The 16,357-nt window shown below is 35.1% G+C and overlaps 1 protein-coding gene across 2 annotated transcripts in view; it reads right to left on the minus strand.

The window, feature by feature from the left end:
• Positions 1 to 16,357, minus strand: part of sorcs1 (sortilin-related VPS10 domain containing receptor 1) — a 229,872-nt gene that overhangs the window by 39,797 nt on the left and 173,718 nt on the right. For both annotated transcript variants that reach the window (XR_014530515.1, XM_083523081.1), the window contains exons 5-11: positions 15,079 to 15,152; positions 9,805 to 9,869; positions 7,579 to 7,697; positions 7,078 to 7,167; positions 5,232 to 5,411; positions 4,588 to 4,734; positions 1,868 to 1,970 (exon numbers count right to left, since the gene is read on the minus strand). Coding sequence is in view for 1 of the 2 variants with exons in the window: in XM_083523081.1 (XP_083379207.1) it covers positions 1,868 to 1,970; positions 4,588 to 4,734; positions 5,232 to 5,411; positions 7,078 to 7,167; positions 7,579 to 7,697; positions 9,805 to 9,869; positions 15,079 to 15,152 (778 nt within the window). In the remaining variant the exon portion in view is untranslated. The remainder of the gene's footprint in view (positions 1 to 1,867; positions 1,971 to 4,587; positions 4,735 to 5,231; positions 5,412 to 7,077; positions 7,168 to 7,578; positions 7,698 to 9,804; positions 9,870 to 15,078; positions 15,153 to 16,357) is intronic.

Below are 16,357 nucleotides of genomic sequence, written 5' to 3' on the forward strand. Positions count from 1 at the left end.
TATAGATACTTTTCTAATTAAAATAAACACAGGCTTAACTATAGTTATAATAAAGCTTTAACATGTACAGATTAATGTTTACAGATTCTGACAAAATTCTAAATGAAATAAAGCCTCAGCTCAAAAACCTTGTGGAGAAAAATCACAAAAACTAGCTGAGGTTGAATACTGCCTGATTACACCTGTATACAGTTTGATTAAATAAAAAATAATAATAAAATACATGCTTTTATAAAGAAAATAACCGATTTTGACCTTCTTTGTTCTTTTCTTTCTTTCCCCAAATCTTTTTTTTTCTTTTTTCCTCATATACAGGCTCTTTCACAGGCATCAACAGCCGGCTGAATGCTTGAACCCTCTCATTTATTGGCTCACTATCACAACACTTGCATAAATAAAGGTGTGTTTTATGTAAATTACATGCGGATGAGAGTAACTTGAGATATGGCATTTGACGCATGCGTATAACAAATACTGGACTAATAAGCTGGAGTCAGTGCAGCTGAATCAGATTCATTCATTCTCATGTCACAGGGTAGTTTCATGAATCAGATGCATCATTCTGCTCAGATCTGCACTCGTTTCTGCACATCTGTGATGAATAAGGGCCATTGTGTCTATATTGCCAAGTTCAGCGAGAGTTTTTTGCCATCACAGAACATTATGTGAAATCTTAAATAAGTTAGATCTGCCATTCTCATGATGAGAGACCGCAGTCAAATCAATCTCTTGCTATTCAGTGCACTGAAGAGCATCTAATATACTCCCCTCTGGGGATTTCCCTATCTAGAGAGTTGGAGAGACATTTATATTCCATCTGTGTTCATATGCAAGACAATATAGTATTTGAATTTAGTGAAAGACATTCAGCTGTGAGGGTCATATACAAAAAAAAAAGAGAACCTTCAATCTCATAGAATGAAGAGCACTTAAAAGAGAAAAATGAAATGACAAACAACGGGATTTAAAGGACTCTAAAAAGAAAAAAAGTCTCGACCCTCTCTTGTCTCAAGTGCGACACTTAGCGTCTCTATTTGTTTGCGCTGGCATGGCGCTAATCTTGTTCATATGCCATATTCTGAGACTGTTACTTTATGGGTGCAGTAGGCCAATTGCTCACATAAAATAATAAATGCTTCCAATGAAAGCAAGAAAGGGTCTTAATTTGCAGTTCGGAACACTCATTATAAGCAAAAGATTTTGCTACAATTTTTTGAGTGTGTCTCCCACTCAATAAGCGAATTTAGTTTGCTTATTGTCTAGCATAGTTCATCAAAGTCATTCTTGTTTTTGTCTGATATTATAATTTTATTTCTGATAGTAATATAATTAAGCCTAGAGTATGGCCAGTAGATCACGGATTGTTTTAAGTGAAACTTATTACAATACTTATATAAATAAATCAGTATGTGCAGTGCAAAATCATTTGGATCAAGTATATACACAAGTATATTCAGACATGATAATACTATATAAAAGTTAAATAGTCTAGACATTGTTCCAGCCATCTATAGTTAGTCCAAAGAAGTGATTCTCAACAGAGTATAAGCAGAGCTCCGATGGACTGAATTTACAACCGCAAAAAGACTGAGACAAGTGAATCGTCAATTAATGAACTACTGAACATCAAGAGCTATGAAACTGTACTATCCAAACTACTTTTTAATTAAAAAAAAAAAAAAGTTCAATTTCATGAGAAGCCTGCTGAGACTAGCCAAACAGCATGTGATACAGCTCAAGACTCAATACTGTATGATAGGCATGTATTTTAGTAGTGCTAGGTCAAGTCTATCCCATGGGATTTTATTCTTTAAAGTTTCATTACGATTTCGAACTTTGAATACTGCAAAATAAAATGTTCACTTACCCGATGCCACTATGATTCCTGGTGCTGACTCTTTGCTAGCAATATTTCCAGATGTATAAGGGTTTGCCGATACATGAAGTTGCAAATGCAGGGAACAGTATGGCTACAAATCACAGACACACACACACACACACACACACACACACACACACACACACACACACACACTGAGGTATTAATTTATGTAATTCGTGAAACTGTGGTGAAAATCAATATAAATTCTTTTTTAAGTAGCTTCAACTAAGCTGTCACTCGATGGCCAAAAAACCCTAATTACAAATCCCACAGCAGCACACACTCCCACTGGTTGCATCTCAACATTAATCTTGATTGGAGTAACCTTTAATGGCACAATTCTCATTACACGTCCGCAAATGCCAATGGTAACCACATGTTGCACTGGCTGTTTTGGGGTTTATTAAAACTTTGACATTTTCTGACAAATAACTCTGTAGTGGGGGCTGAAAGCAAGGCCGAATGTGAGACCATTAATTAGTCAAATTTATCAAAGGGTAATTATTTTTCGCTCGAACATCTAAGTGAAGTAGACGAGTGCAACTCTGTCTATAGCGATTGTTTGCTGAAAAAAATGCCTTTAACTATGTAAATAGCAAACACCAGGCCTCATCTGTCGTTCATCATGTCATTATGGAGTTAAGTTGTTTAGAAATATTTTAATAGACAAATCCAAACTAAAATTTCCTGCAATAGTTAGTTTGGGTGAGTGATTCATCTTAATACTGACATACAGTATGCTTTTTATATTTATAATATCGCAATTCATTGTTAATGATATATCTTTATCTGCATAAAAATTACTTGCTGCATGGTGAAAAAGCAGATTCAAAATGGTCATATGCAACTAGACAGAAAAGTCCCAACCTCTGACTAAAACTGCGAAGCACATATCCTATGCTTAATGCTCTCCTTAACACTGGATTCCTCTGGTTTCAGCAAATGGCATAAAATCAACATAGCAGTGTTTTATTCATGTAGTTCTGATCTTCCAATATTGATATTGGGTATTTTTACCTTTCCCGTCACATTAACATGAACAATGGATATTAGAAAAAAGTCTACACACCCCTGTTAAAATAACGTTTTTGTGATGTAACAAAATGAAACTGAAATAAATCATGACCGGAACTGTTCCCACCTTCAAAAACAAATTACAACATATACAAAAGAATGGGAATACACTCAGAGAAAACAGAAAAAATCAGACTAACCAAGTTGAATAATCTTGTTTTGATTATATTACACCACTTAGTCTTTTGGGGCAGGAATCTATCATCTAGTCTTGGCAATATTTCCACCATTCATTATTGTAAAAACATTCTAAATACATCAGATTACTTCTGTACACAGTCTGCTGCAGGACACCCCACAAAGATTAGGTTCTTTGGCTATTTAAAATTATTGATTTATTTTTTTGGGTTACGCAATTCCATTGTTGATAGGGATATGTGCTCTGGGTCAGTTTTTGCACTAAAATTGAGTGGTATTTGTAGCTATTTGTGATTTCCTTACCCTTGATAAAAGCCCCACTTCTGGCTGAACAGAAGTAGCTGTGCGGTGTTCTTCTGGACTAATTGTGCATTCATTATTTTTTGGAATTATGAAAGTTTATATGTTTTACAAACAATTCCATCGGACCATAATGCATTTTGCCTTATGGTTTGAAGCGAGTTAATTGAGTTTGAACATGGTTTGAGAGGAAGGCCCTAACCTGTAGACTAGACATGTGAATAGTTCCTGTTGCTATTTGTTAGCATTTTTAATAATTAAATTTTTTTGTCCATATATAAATGTTGGATAGATGTCCTGCTCTTATGATGTCACTTTAGAGCTTGTGAAGTATGGACTTTACAGTGTTCATGGTATATCTATATTTTTTTTATTGATACCCCTCTTTTGATAAATGTTTTTTAATAACAGAGATACCATGCATGCTTTAAGCAATACAGAAACAGATGCTCTTCATTCGGGTTTAATCAGAATAATTTAATCGATGACAGCTGTATCATTACCTTTAAACCTGAAACTAAATGAAACTCTGAACACAAACACATCACAACTGTAAAATTAGGTCATAATATTGTATTGTTTTTTCCCTATTTTTCCAGGTAATGTTTTTGCTTGTTTTTCACTTGATTTTTATGTGTTGTAATTTCACAACAAGGGCAGTAAAAGTTCTGACATGATTTACTTTGGTTTAATTTTTTTTACAACACAAAAAACCTGCCATTTCGAGAGGCGTGTTTAGACTGTTTATATCCATTGTGCGCATGCAAATAATTCACCGTGTGCGATAATGAGTTGTGAACGAAGCGATGCTGCCACAACATAATTGCTGATCTCCTTGGAGAATACAGGCAGCTCAATACTTTATGTCACCTGACCTTTTAGTGGAAGGTTGATGCTATGCCACTGGACTTTGATGAGTGAGTGTGATGAGCGTTGCTCTTTTTGATGCTTAACTCTGACTACATTAGACACATTTTAGACAGGCGGCATTTAACAAGAGCTCGCAGTCTCATTATCACTCTCTCTCTCTCTCTCTCTCTCTCTCTCTATCTCTCTCTCTCTCTCACTCTCACTCTCTCTCTTTTTCTACCATCTCTTGCTGTTCCTTTTGTCACCCACCCTCCCTCATAACGTACACATACTCTCACACACTCACTAACTCACAGACACCTTTTTTTCTTATTCTTTCTCACCAATATACAGTGGATGCTGTTCCCTCGTAGATCACGAGAGGGCGCCTGCAGCAGTCTCCAGTCTCTGCCTTTATTGTACGTGATGTACGTCTTCACTTGGTCATATATTTTCTTGTTGGCCAAAAACATTCCTTTTATTCCTGCTACCTGTAAAAGCCAAGAGCAAAGCAGCCCAGGAAGTCACTACATGTTCAATAACTGATGATTTACATCTGGCTGAAGGCATCAATTTTTGGCATGTGCTAATAGTGATAGTGATGAGTGGCGACCTCAATTAAGGCACTGGATATCTCTCTTCGGGCCGGGTTTACAGAGCGAATGCTATCATCAGTAGTGTAATTATATGATAGTGAGATAGGGTGAGACTGAGATTCTTGTCAGCCTATCCATATGCACAACCTGTGCTGGGCAAGATCTATATTAAGATGTCGCAGAGAGATGATGTGTATTATATTATTATGACATTATCAACAGAGATTGTTTATGTGATAGTATACACATTTACATTTACATGCCATTCAGATTAGGTGAAAGAGGAGCAGATTAAACAGATCGGAAAGCTTATAATAAAGAATTAATTAAGTTAAACTGGTGATTTTAGCCGAAAAGTTCCATTTAGTTTCAAAAAAGCAAAACTGATATACCTCGTATAGCTCGATCATGACGTTTCCCTCAGGTCCCATGCTGCTCATAACGCTCTCCAAAGCCAGTGTGTAGTACACTCCTCCAGAGTCTGAGACGTACAGGTTATAGGTGTCATTCTGATTCCACTCCTGGACCGCTGCCACCACTCGGTTTTCATCTGTACTGATCACGTGCAAGTCCTGGGAAGTAAAAGTAGGTATAAATATATATGCCTTTAGGCTAACAGTAATAAATTACTTCCCATATGCTCAGCAGATAAAAGTCTTTAGGCCAGGAGTCTTCAATCTTGTCCATGAAGAATCGGTGTGGCCGCAGGCTTTCATTCCAACCAGGCAGGAGATATACCTGCTTCCACTTGCTTGATCAGTTCTTCTTGGGCTCCAATCAGCTATCAAGTGCGCTTCCTATTTGGCTGGAATAAAAACCTGAAATCCTCACAGGCCCTTGGTGGACAAGATTAATGTCTGCTGCAATAGAATCTTGTGATATATATGACAATGTAGGAATAAACCTTTCACATGGCCACATTTCTAATATGTACAGTTCTGAAAAATATGAGTTTCCAGATCTTTCTTTTTTAGCCCCAAATACAATTCCAGCACCTCAATGTTTATATTTTCTACTTTAAAAAAAAAAAAACACATTGTGGCCAAACTGAAATATATTTTTTGTATTTGATGTGCAAAACAATATCCTTGTTTTCTGCCGTTTATCTTTTTTTTTTGCAATTGCGATCTTGTTCGTGCAATGGCTTGCTCATCAGGGATAAATGCACACCATTCACCTTGATTGTTGATTTCTGTAAAGCTGCTTTGAGACAATGTCTGTTGTGAAATAGAAATAAACTTGACTTGACTGAGAAACTTTCATGATTCGTACACTTATTTACTGATTTAACATCATCCCATAAGTTTTAATTATTATTCTGCAGATGGAATATATACATTTTTAATCCATGTTTAGCATACATGAAATTTTAAGGTGAAGTGAATGAATACAGTGTAACCTCTACATATTTCCCAGTCTTCTCTTTCACTGATGTAAATTTGTTCTTGAATAAATGGCAAAATTGCAAATTATTGCAATGAATTATGAAAATGAATACTTTAAAATAGCAATTGAACTCCATCAATGTTTAAAGGCAAGATGGTAGTCAGATTATGGCTTTTAGCAAACATTATTATTATTATTATTATTATTATTATTATTATGTTTATTTACTTAAAAATCAGCAATCAGCCCACCCTCGAAAGAAAACGTACCTAAAGCATTCAATTTTCTTACATTTACATATATAAAAAGCAACACCTTTAGCCTTAATGTGATTTTCATTCGTAATCAATATCAACTGAATATCAATGCAGTGGCGTGGAGTGAAAGGGCCATGTGGAGAGTCAGGCTGATCCTGTCTTGCTGTGCCAGATCAGATTACTAATCACGATCAAACCTTTTTCTCGTTACCCAGTTCTGACACACAGCTAATATTCTTATTAGCTTTAAATTGAGCTTCTTGGGCGCATTTAACATTTAAAACGCATGCTGGCAATTTTGTGAATTTCATCTACCACAGACTGTGTGGGTTTCAACACACGCACGCACACACACACCCACGCACGCATGCACACACACACACACACACACACACACACACACACACATACACACACACACACACACATGAAGAAGCTGTGAAACAGAATTGAATTAAATGCATTTAATTGTTACATGATTATTAGGGACTGTTTATGTCAGAAGACGAAGCATGCATATTAAATGTATACATTTACAAATATATATATATATATATATATATATATGCTGCCAAAGTTGTTCCATATGCATTACCTTTGGAAGTGTATATTTGGGAAGCTTCATTGGTGTGAACAGGTCTCGCCTTGATGACACGTAATAGATTGGCCGACCAGCCGTCGACACCTTTGGATAATAGAGACAGACACAGACACAAGTACAAGGGGTTACTTTTAGACCAGGTGGCAATTTACCAGCAAGTACAAGCAGCCCTCTGTAAATGCTGTTAGATGTTAGAGACAATTTATCAGCTCTAAATTGCCTGGGCACTTTGTCACATTGAATCGCTTCCCAAATTTAGCCCACACTGTATGAGCTTTGTAGTTAGACAGAGACCAAAAAAAAAAACCCATACAGAACAAGATGATCGTGTATGCGGGATGCCTCTGTGAACTCGCACAAAGGCCAATTCCAGCTCTTTCTCATGGATGCCATCTTTCGCCGTGGTGTTTTTAACAGTGTCTGGTGAATCTGTCACCACTTCGGGGTAAGCCACAGCTCTATTCCCCTGCCATGTCACCTCCGTTTATTACTCACCTGCACAAACACATACTCGTCCTGCACCACCAGAGAATTGGGGTCGATGTAGCCGGGGAAAGGTTTGCCCTTGTTGGCCTCCGTACAGTTCTGCAGCTTGCAGGTGATGTACAGAGCCTCTGAAAGAAAAGGTAATGAAAAAAAGTCATTACAGTATGTTCTGGCTTTAGGTAGAAAACAGGGACAAATGCAATAAAGTGCTGCTAATGCGCTATACTAGATATAGAATGGTGTGGGGGGAAAAAAGTACAAACCCAATATCTATGTCTATTCACACTTCAGGTTGGTGCTGAATGGCAGTGCAGCAGGGCTATTTCTTAATATACTGTAAAATATATTGTTTAGATAAATTCTAAAAATATATTTTAAATATCAAATGCAAATCGGATCAAGTGTGAGTTTTAGCAGCCATATTTTGCACAATTATTCAGTGCACATATAATTAATTGATGAATATTTAATATATTATCATATAATACTGTATTTGTTTAATCATATATTAGGTATTACATCTACCTGTAATACAGATTACTATTAATGTCTACTAGTAGTATTAAGTACTACTAGCATTTGTTCCACTGGCTAGCTAGCTTTGCGTTGTCAATAAACAAAACAGTTTTAATTAATAGAACAAGTTTGTTAAATAAATCACTGAGATAATTGACAATACATTTTTTTTCGAGATTTCTGAGACTGAAATCACATCTGTGTCATAAAAGCTAGTGTAGTGGAAGTAAAAATACAAGCTAGTTTCTTACTAGTTAGCTAATAAATCTAGCTAGAAACATATGGCAGTAAGGATAAACCTTTAAAGTTGTTTTAGTGGATGTTTAGTTTTGCATGTTAATCTACAAAGATTTCTCTGTGGTACATTAATTGCTACTGCTGCTCTATTGGAAGATTTAAAAATAAACATAAAAATACCAATTTAAACAATCAGTTATATAGCCCCCCATGTAGCAGGTTGCTAGTACAGTCTGTGCAATGGCAAGCTAGGTCACTGGCCTAATTAGCACATACTGAGCAGCACAGAACAGATCCTCACTTCACTTAAAATAATATAATATATTTATAGTGCTTAAGAATAAAGTACACTTCATTTTCTTTGTTTTATTTGGAATGATTCATTTATCTCTTGTATTTCCATAAAAGCTCATTTACAAATAAAAGCTCATTTGGAACAGATTTAGATGTTTATATGCACTTTTGGTAGCATTGCATTTTAATTGCTTAATTTTGCTTAAAATTGCTTTAACCCTTTCCTGTATCTTTCAACATGCTTCTCATAATACTTCGCCTAATAATATATTCCTAATAACAATTCCTGTTGACATGACTTTTGTAAGTCGGTCAGGTTTGTGGGGCTCCTTGTACTACTGAAGTGCACTATTCCACTTTTAAGCAAATGTTTCACAATTGGGATTGTGTTAATTTAATTAAAAGCCTCAGCTTTACTGATCACTTTTGTAACAGCATAAAAATTTTCAGGTTTATATGAACCTTGCAAAAGAAAAAAAAAAGTGATCATTTATCTATTGTTAATGCTGTACCTACTTCCTGAATGATGCAGTGCGTGTATAAAATATTCTGATGTCCTCTATATATAACAAATTTGGTGTAGGATGGTGTTGATGACCTGTAATGATAATACAACACTGTTGAAGTTAATTATTTTGCATTAATAATGCATCCTAAAGGGTTTTATTTCACAGCATTTTTCACCATCAGGTTTTCAGCCTTATGTATTACAGTGTACATTTCATCACATCCACATTCTGCAGTTAGATTTGTCATTAAACAGTTGCAGTGCAAATATAATGGTGATGGAAAGCTAAAGATAAATTGTGCTGCCATTTTGGATAATAATGACAGCATTACGATGGCCTTGTTGAATGCCTAGTCTATCTAACTATTCCCTGAGAGGCCCAGCATTAAGCAGCATTATGTAGCTCAGAAATACCTTGCAAGCTACCATTCATGCATGTACTATACGGTCATTGAGAAAAATGCTTGTGAGCTATAATGTGCTATTACTTTTGATTGCTGAAAGTTGCTGAAAGGCCAGCTGTGTAAATTATACACTATTTATTTTATTTTATTTTTTTCAAAATTGGACATATTTAGATTTCACATGGTCTCTATTGAGGTAAACTTGAATAAATTGGGGGAAAAAAAATCAGGAATCACTCAGTAATGATAGTTGACAAATCAATGATGTGAACTTACGTGTCTCAGAAATAGTAGTCTCCAGGTGAATCAGCCCCGGCTCTTTATCCAGACCCATTTTGGACCTAATGTGTGAGAGAGTTAGATAGAATTTTGGATAACAAATAATTTTTTTTTTAATTAAATGCTCTTATTAAATGCTATTTTACTGAATACATTGAAACTGTGTTCACACAAAGAAAGAAAGAAAGAAAGAAAGAAAGAAAGAAAGAAAGAAAGAAAGAAAGAAAGAAAGAAAGAAAGAAAGAAAGAAAGAAAGAAAGAAAGAAAGAAAGAGAGGATTTTGATATTTAACATGTATAATATAAATGTTATATATAATTAAGATATACAAAGCACTAATAAATAAAAAAAAGTAGTATGGCTGTGAAGACCCTCAGTCATCCAGGTGCTGGACCTTATCGGATTGGACTTCTAAGACTTCTAGAGATCTAAGAGCTTCTATAGACTAAAGAAGTTCAGTTGACATGACTCAAGTTTCAGATTAGAATTGAATATTGACAAGTTACTTTCCTTACTAAACCTGACTTTTAATAATGGCAAATCTAAACCTTGTAGACTTTCCAGAAATTAATAAATTTTTTATATAAATAAATGCAGGTATATGTGGCATTACTCTAGAGTCACTCTAGAGTACCTTAGCAATCTTTCACCTTTCAACGACCCTAATCATTATTTTGACATAAGTCAGGGATACAGCAACACCATTGTTAACCCTGAAAAACCTTTCTTGAAAAAAATGCCCACAGGTAGCACATACCATTCTATTTTTCCCTTTTATCCTGTCTTTTACTTTATTGTGCCACTAAAAAGTCATTATAACATTAAATATTTATTAAAGAGACAGTAAATGCTATGCTGAAGAGGAAAAGGTATTCTTAGTGTCTGTATTTATAAGACAGCATTGACAGTATTCCTCATACTACAGCCAAGTTAGTTTTTCATCTTCCACAGCAAACATGTGAGATGGATCCTGCAAAGATGTCCACATCCTTTTATTTCAATTTATTTTATTTTTTTACAACCCTACCTTAGGTACAGTGATTGTGTTTGATGGGAAATCTGTAGCTGAGCTATACTTTTGACCCGTCTTCATTACACATTACAGATTTATTATTTGGAACAATATTGAGAAGTATGAGAATTGAATTTGATTTAAAATGGGTTCTTTGGTGTGCAAAAGCCCACTTCCATCCACAGATATCGAATCAACCAAGAAGGTAACTCCAATAATGCTTAAAGTCTAAAGACCTGGTAAATAAAATAACATTAACAATGACTAATGTACAGTTTGATAAATAATACCTATGTACAAATTAACTTTTTAATTGTTTACAGAATCGTGTGCTATAGAAATTCATGAAAATCTAGTTAGCTGAGAGCCTGAAATCATACTGTCCTCAGTTAATGCAATTATACACTCAATTTGCTCCTTATTAGGAACACCTGTACACCTGCACATTCATGTTGTTATAAGATAATCCTGTAGCAGCAGGACCCTGCGTAAAACTCAAACACACAGCCCAAGAGCTTCAGTTAATCGTCATTTAACATCAAAATAAAATAAATGAAGTGAATTTAACTATGGCATGGTTGTTGGTTGCAGAAAGGCTTGGTTGATTATTTCATAAAAAAAAAATTTTTTTAAAAACACTAGGTGAGAGACAATTCTATAGAGAAAAACACCTTGTTGATAATTGAGGTTAGAGAAAAATGGCTAGATTGGATTTAATTACCAGGAAGGATATAGTAACTTTCATAATCACACATTATGAATGTGATGAGCAGTAAAGCAACTTGACGTGCAAAAAATATTAAACCATAAGGTAGACTGGTTATAAATGCAGATCTGGTTACACACCTGTCAGTCAAGAGACAGACTCAGACACAGCTAACGGCAGGAAAACAACCGGGTTAAGTACTTTTTTCTTAATCTTTGCAGTTTGTGTGAGACTGTGCTCATAATAGCCTCCGATTCTTATTCTTAACTGTCAGGAGTAAAACCTGACATGGCCTTTTGCTGTTGTATCCAATCCACTGCAAATCATTAAGATGCTCACCATGATTGTAAAGACTAATTAATTTAGTTACTATTGACTTCCTGTTAGCTCAGACCAGTATGATCATACTTCTCTTTCTCATGTTTCAGCATGCAGACCCTCAACAAACAGGACATTTTTTTCACTTTGTACAAACCCTAGAGACTGTGTGAAAATCCCAGGAGATCATCAGGTTTAAAGAAACAAGTCTATCTGGTGCCAGCAACAATGCCATGGTCAAAGAGATCATAGTTTTTCCACATTGTGATGTTTAATGTAAACATTTTAACTGTAGTTTTTGACCTGTATTTGCATGATTTTATACAATGCATTACTGCCAAATAATTGGTTGATCAGATAACTCTATGCATGTGTACAGATTTCTAATGTTCCTAATTAAAGGGATGGTGAGAGTAAATTGTAATAGTCAATGTATTCGTATTGCAACAGTATTGAAAAGTGTTTGCCACCATTATACAAATCTAGTGACTAAAAAAATACAACAAATATAACAAAGACAAAAATATATGGCACCTTGTATCATGACAAACAAACATAGTCTTTTAGTGTCCCTGAGTAGTATTTAACACGGCATTTGCTGAGCTGCATTGATGTAAGTTTAATAAACTCTGTATGCACAGTAGGATGCCACCGTTTCCACGATTTAATCAGCATTTTGTGGCCTTTGCATTTTTAACAATTGTGTCAAGTGTCACTAAGTATAAATTACAACATTCATTAGAAGACTAATAAATTATGTTTGTGTTTTTATTAGCCTGCAGTTGTTTATTTGAACAAACTTTACAATTTCACAATTAACAAAGCAAGCAACAACTAGAATGCTCATTAGTGTCTCTGAGCCCTGATAGTGGAACTGCTAACACGTGGGCTGAGTTTGTTAAGGATTTTATTCAAATGTTGGAGCTCAGTACTGTCTGAAATGTTCCTTAGTTGATATTTGACTAAAGCGTTCATATTCCAAAGCCTAATCTCGGCCTAAATTGTCTCTAACTGGCTGGATTTTACTATTTGCGATTATCTGGAATTGAATAGGATATCCAACGCACAGACGAAGAAAGAGTGAGAAGATAAAGGCCTTTACGATTCTGTAGAAAGTTTCTTTTTCAGATCACTGTTCACTGGACAGAGGATCTCCAAGCTAATTGCATGAAGCCAGTTGCTGCATATGGAAATACATTAAAGAAAAGATCAACTGTACTTGCTGATTACCTGAATAAACATGCATCAGTGTAAAGATTTTGAACAAATTAATGATTAGGGTTAAATAGAAATAGAAATGTTTGGAGAGAATAGGAAATTAATTATCCAGTTGTGTGCCAACAGCAAAAAGTGCACTTAATAATAAGCAGTGCATCCATAAAGAGATCGCGGTTTCGCCCATGGTTTCTATTGGTTTAACAAGCTTGTGAAATCACAGGTTAAACTTAACCTAGATAAAGTTGGCGCAAAGGAAAAGTAACAGCTACCAGGTGTAAATAAGCGTCTTAGGTCCTGTATGCTTTACCCTTCAGGGAATTGGCTTTTCTGCCAGGAGGATTTTATTTGTGTTTGTTCTGACCGCTGTTTTAGCTAAGAAAGCAGAAAAGTGTAGGTTTCAGGTGTCTCCCTGTAAGTCAAAAATCATAAATTATACAGCAATGGTGTTGATGTTGGTACTACTGGGGCTTTAAGAAAGAACTCCTTTGGTAAGCCAGGAACCCACAAGTTCTCAAAAAAGAACACATTTGCCTTAAAGTGTATCTGAACAGTTCTCATCCATTTATTGTATTCAAGCTGTTGAAGGTTAAAGGTTCAATATAGAGCCTTAGAGGGGTTTTCAGGATTTCTTTTTTTAGATCAGAGGTTTTCAGTCTTATTGAGGGCAAGTGTTGGTGCAGGTTTTTTATTTCAACCATGCAGAAACATGTCAACTCATTTAACAGGTATAATCAGGAGTGGCCTTTACTTGATTGGAAAGAAAACCACACTCATTTTTTGAGGTTTTATGAGGGGTATAGTTGGGGTATAGTTCCTACACAGTGAGATTAAGCTCTTATTATAGTTTACAAAAAACTGTTAGCTTTTAATGACTGAAATAAAATTAAAATAAATGAAAACAATACTAAAATATACAGTAAGTGCAAAAATGTCCACCTACAAAACAAACAGAAACTAAATACAATTTCAGAGAATAAAACTTGTGCCTTTTGGATGATGTTGCCCTGATTATGATGCAGACGTTTTTTTTAATTATTATTTTTATTTCAATGTTTTCCTTCTGATATGTATATTTATATTTTATCCAAAAAAAAGAAATCTTTGAAATATCCTTGGAAAGTAAAAACAACTATAGTTTTTTCAGTTTCAGACACATCTTGATGCATAAATGTTTTACGTGTAGTGTGTTTAATACTACATGTTTAAAAATATCGAAGCTCTTACCATATCACATATTAGAAACTGAAATGTAAATGTGATTATTTTTCGAAAGATAACAGTAAAATGCATCATTTAAACTTGACAAAACACTAGTTATATGTTAAAAGCCATAATAAAAACGTATATATAGTATATATAGATACTGCTGCATAGAAAGATTTATTTCTATTCTGCACATTATAGGAGCTTGTTAGCAAGTAGTGGTGCAGGGTCAGCAATGATACAGCATCCCTGAAGCAAATAGGGTTAAAAGCCTTGCTAAAGGTCCCAGGAATGGCAGCACTGGGGCTTGATCCCCTTGACCTGTTTATTAACCAAGATTTTTCACATGCACAAAGTTTCACAAGAGGTAATTTTTCTTCTAAAATGTATAGCCTGATCATTGTTACAATGCTTGAATTGAAGCCAAATATTATTTGATATTATTAAAAATAAAATATAATTTTTTTGTCTTGACTTTGTAAAACTATTATGTTAGTTGGCCTCATGCCCCTTAAAACTTGGCTATTCTTGATCTTGGGCTTGACAACATAGGTCTTAGTCATAGGATTTTATAGCACCCCACAATAGGAAAGGTTCTATAATTCAACCTTTTTAGACAGTGATAAAATCTTTTAACTCATAAACCTTTAAATTGTCGCTACTTTTTCCACTAAAGAATAGAACAACAGTGCTGTCCACTGTGAAATGAGATCTCACTGGAAATCCATGATCATATCCTCTATTAATTTCAGAGTGTTACAAGATGCAGGGCCTCAAACTAATCAATGCTGGGTATTCAAAAGAATGTGCCTACCAGTAGAATCGATTTGGCGCAACCCTTTCATGAACCAGCTGCCACCGTCGTCCAAACTCGACTGAGCTGTAAAGCTGCAGACAGAATGAAAAGGAAAAAGCAGAATCAATTAGTTAGAGTGAATGAAAAGCAAATGCTAAGAGACCTTCTCTGATTATATGATACAAACTGAACTTGTTCTTAGAAAAAAATAAGTTTGACCCAACCAGTATTGTCTTAAAAGACACTAGCTCAAAAAAAAAAACCCATGTATAATCCATCTTAATAAAAGCAAATTTAAATTGAATGTTGGCATCACCCATGAGGTTCTATCTCACTTCCTGATTCAAACATTGCATTATCCATCCACAAACAAGACAACAGCTGTGTTTATGTCTTCACAGCAGGCTTTCAGCATGAGAAAAAAAACCCAGCCTAAATGGGTCTTGAAAAGAACTTGATTTAAAAAAGAAAAAATCTTTATAACATGCGAGGGTGGTCTCGCCAGGCATAGTGAGGCAGATCTAAAGCAGTGGGGTTTTTTGCAGTCTGTGTTAGCAAGCCTGTTCATCACTAGGGTGCTGAAATCTCACAATTTCACTGGCTTCCACAACTACTGCAGATGCCACATAGGTAAAATGAGTGAAAGAAAATTTAACTCCAAAGTTTTCACCAAAGTTAACTGAACCTTGAGATGCAATGAGAACCTTGTAATTAAAAAAATAAATAATAATAAATAAATAAAACAACACTTAAATCTTGGGGTTTTTTAATTGGAATGAAATGTGGTGGAGTAGAACAGAGGAAACAGGCCCATGTTAATATCTCATAAAACAGTTACAGCTACTAAGAACAGGAATAGAGCAACAAGAATCCAAAATAAGAATAAATTAATTAGAATAAACAGATAACATGTTGAATACAAAGACAGATGCCTTGGCCGCCTATGACCCTGTCACCGGTTCACCACTGTTCCTTTCTTGGACCACTTTTAAGAGATACTGACCAATGCAGACTGGGAACATCTCACAAAAGCTGCAGTTTCTGACCCAGTCATCTAGACATCACAATTTGGTCCTTGTCAAACTTCATCAAATCCTTAAACTTGCCCAGTTTTCCTGCTTCTACCACATCAACGTTGAGGACAAAATGTTCACTTTCTGCCTAATATATACCACCCAGTAACAGGTGCCATGATAAAGTGTTATTCACTCAACGGTCATAATGTTATAATGTCATAATGGTATGCTTGTTTATTTTCATTTTATTTATAAGCATGACAGAAAGACTCACAGGGCAT

Source organism: Silurus aristotelis (assembly GCF_946808225.1).
Source record: "Silurus aristotelis genome assembly, chromosome: 20".
Lineage (NCBI taxonomy): Eukaryota > Metazoa > Chordata > Actinopteri > Siluriformes > Siluridae > Silurus > Silurus aristotelis.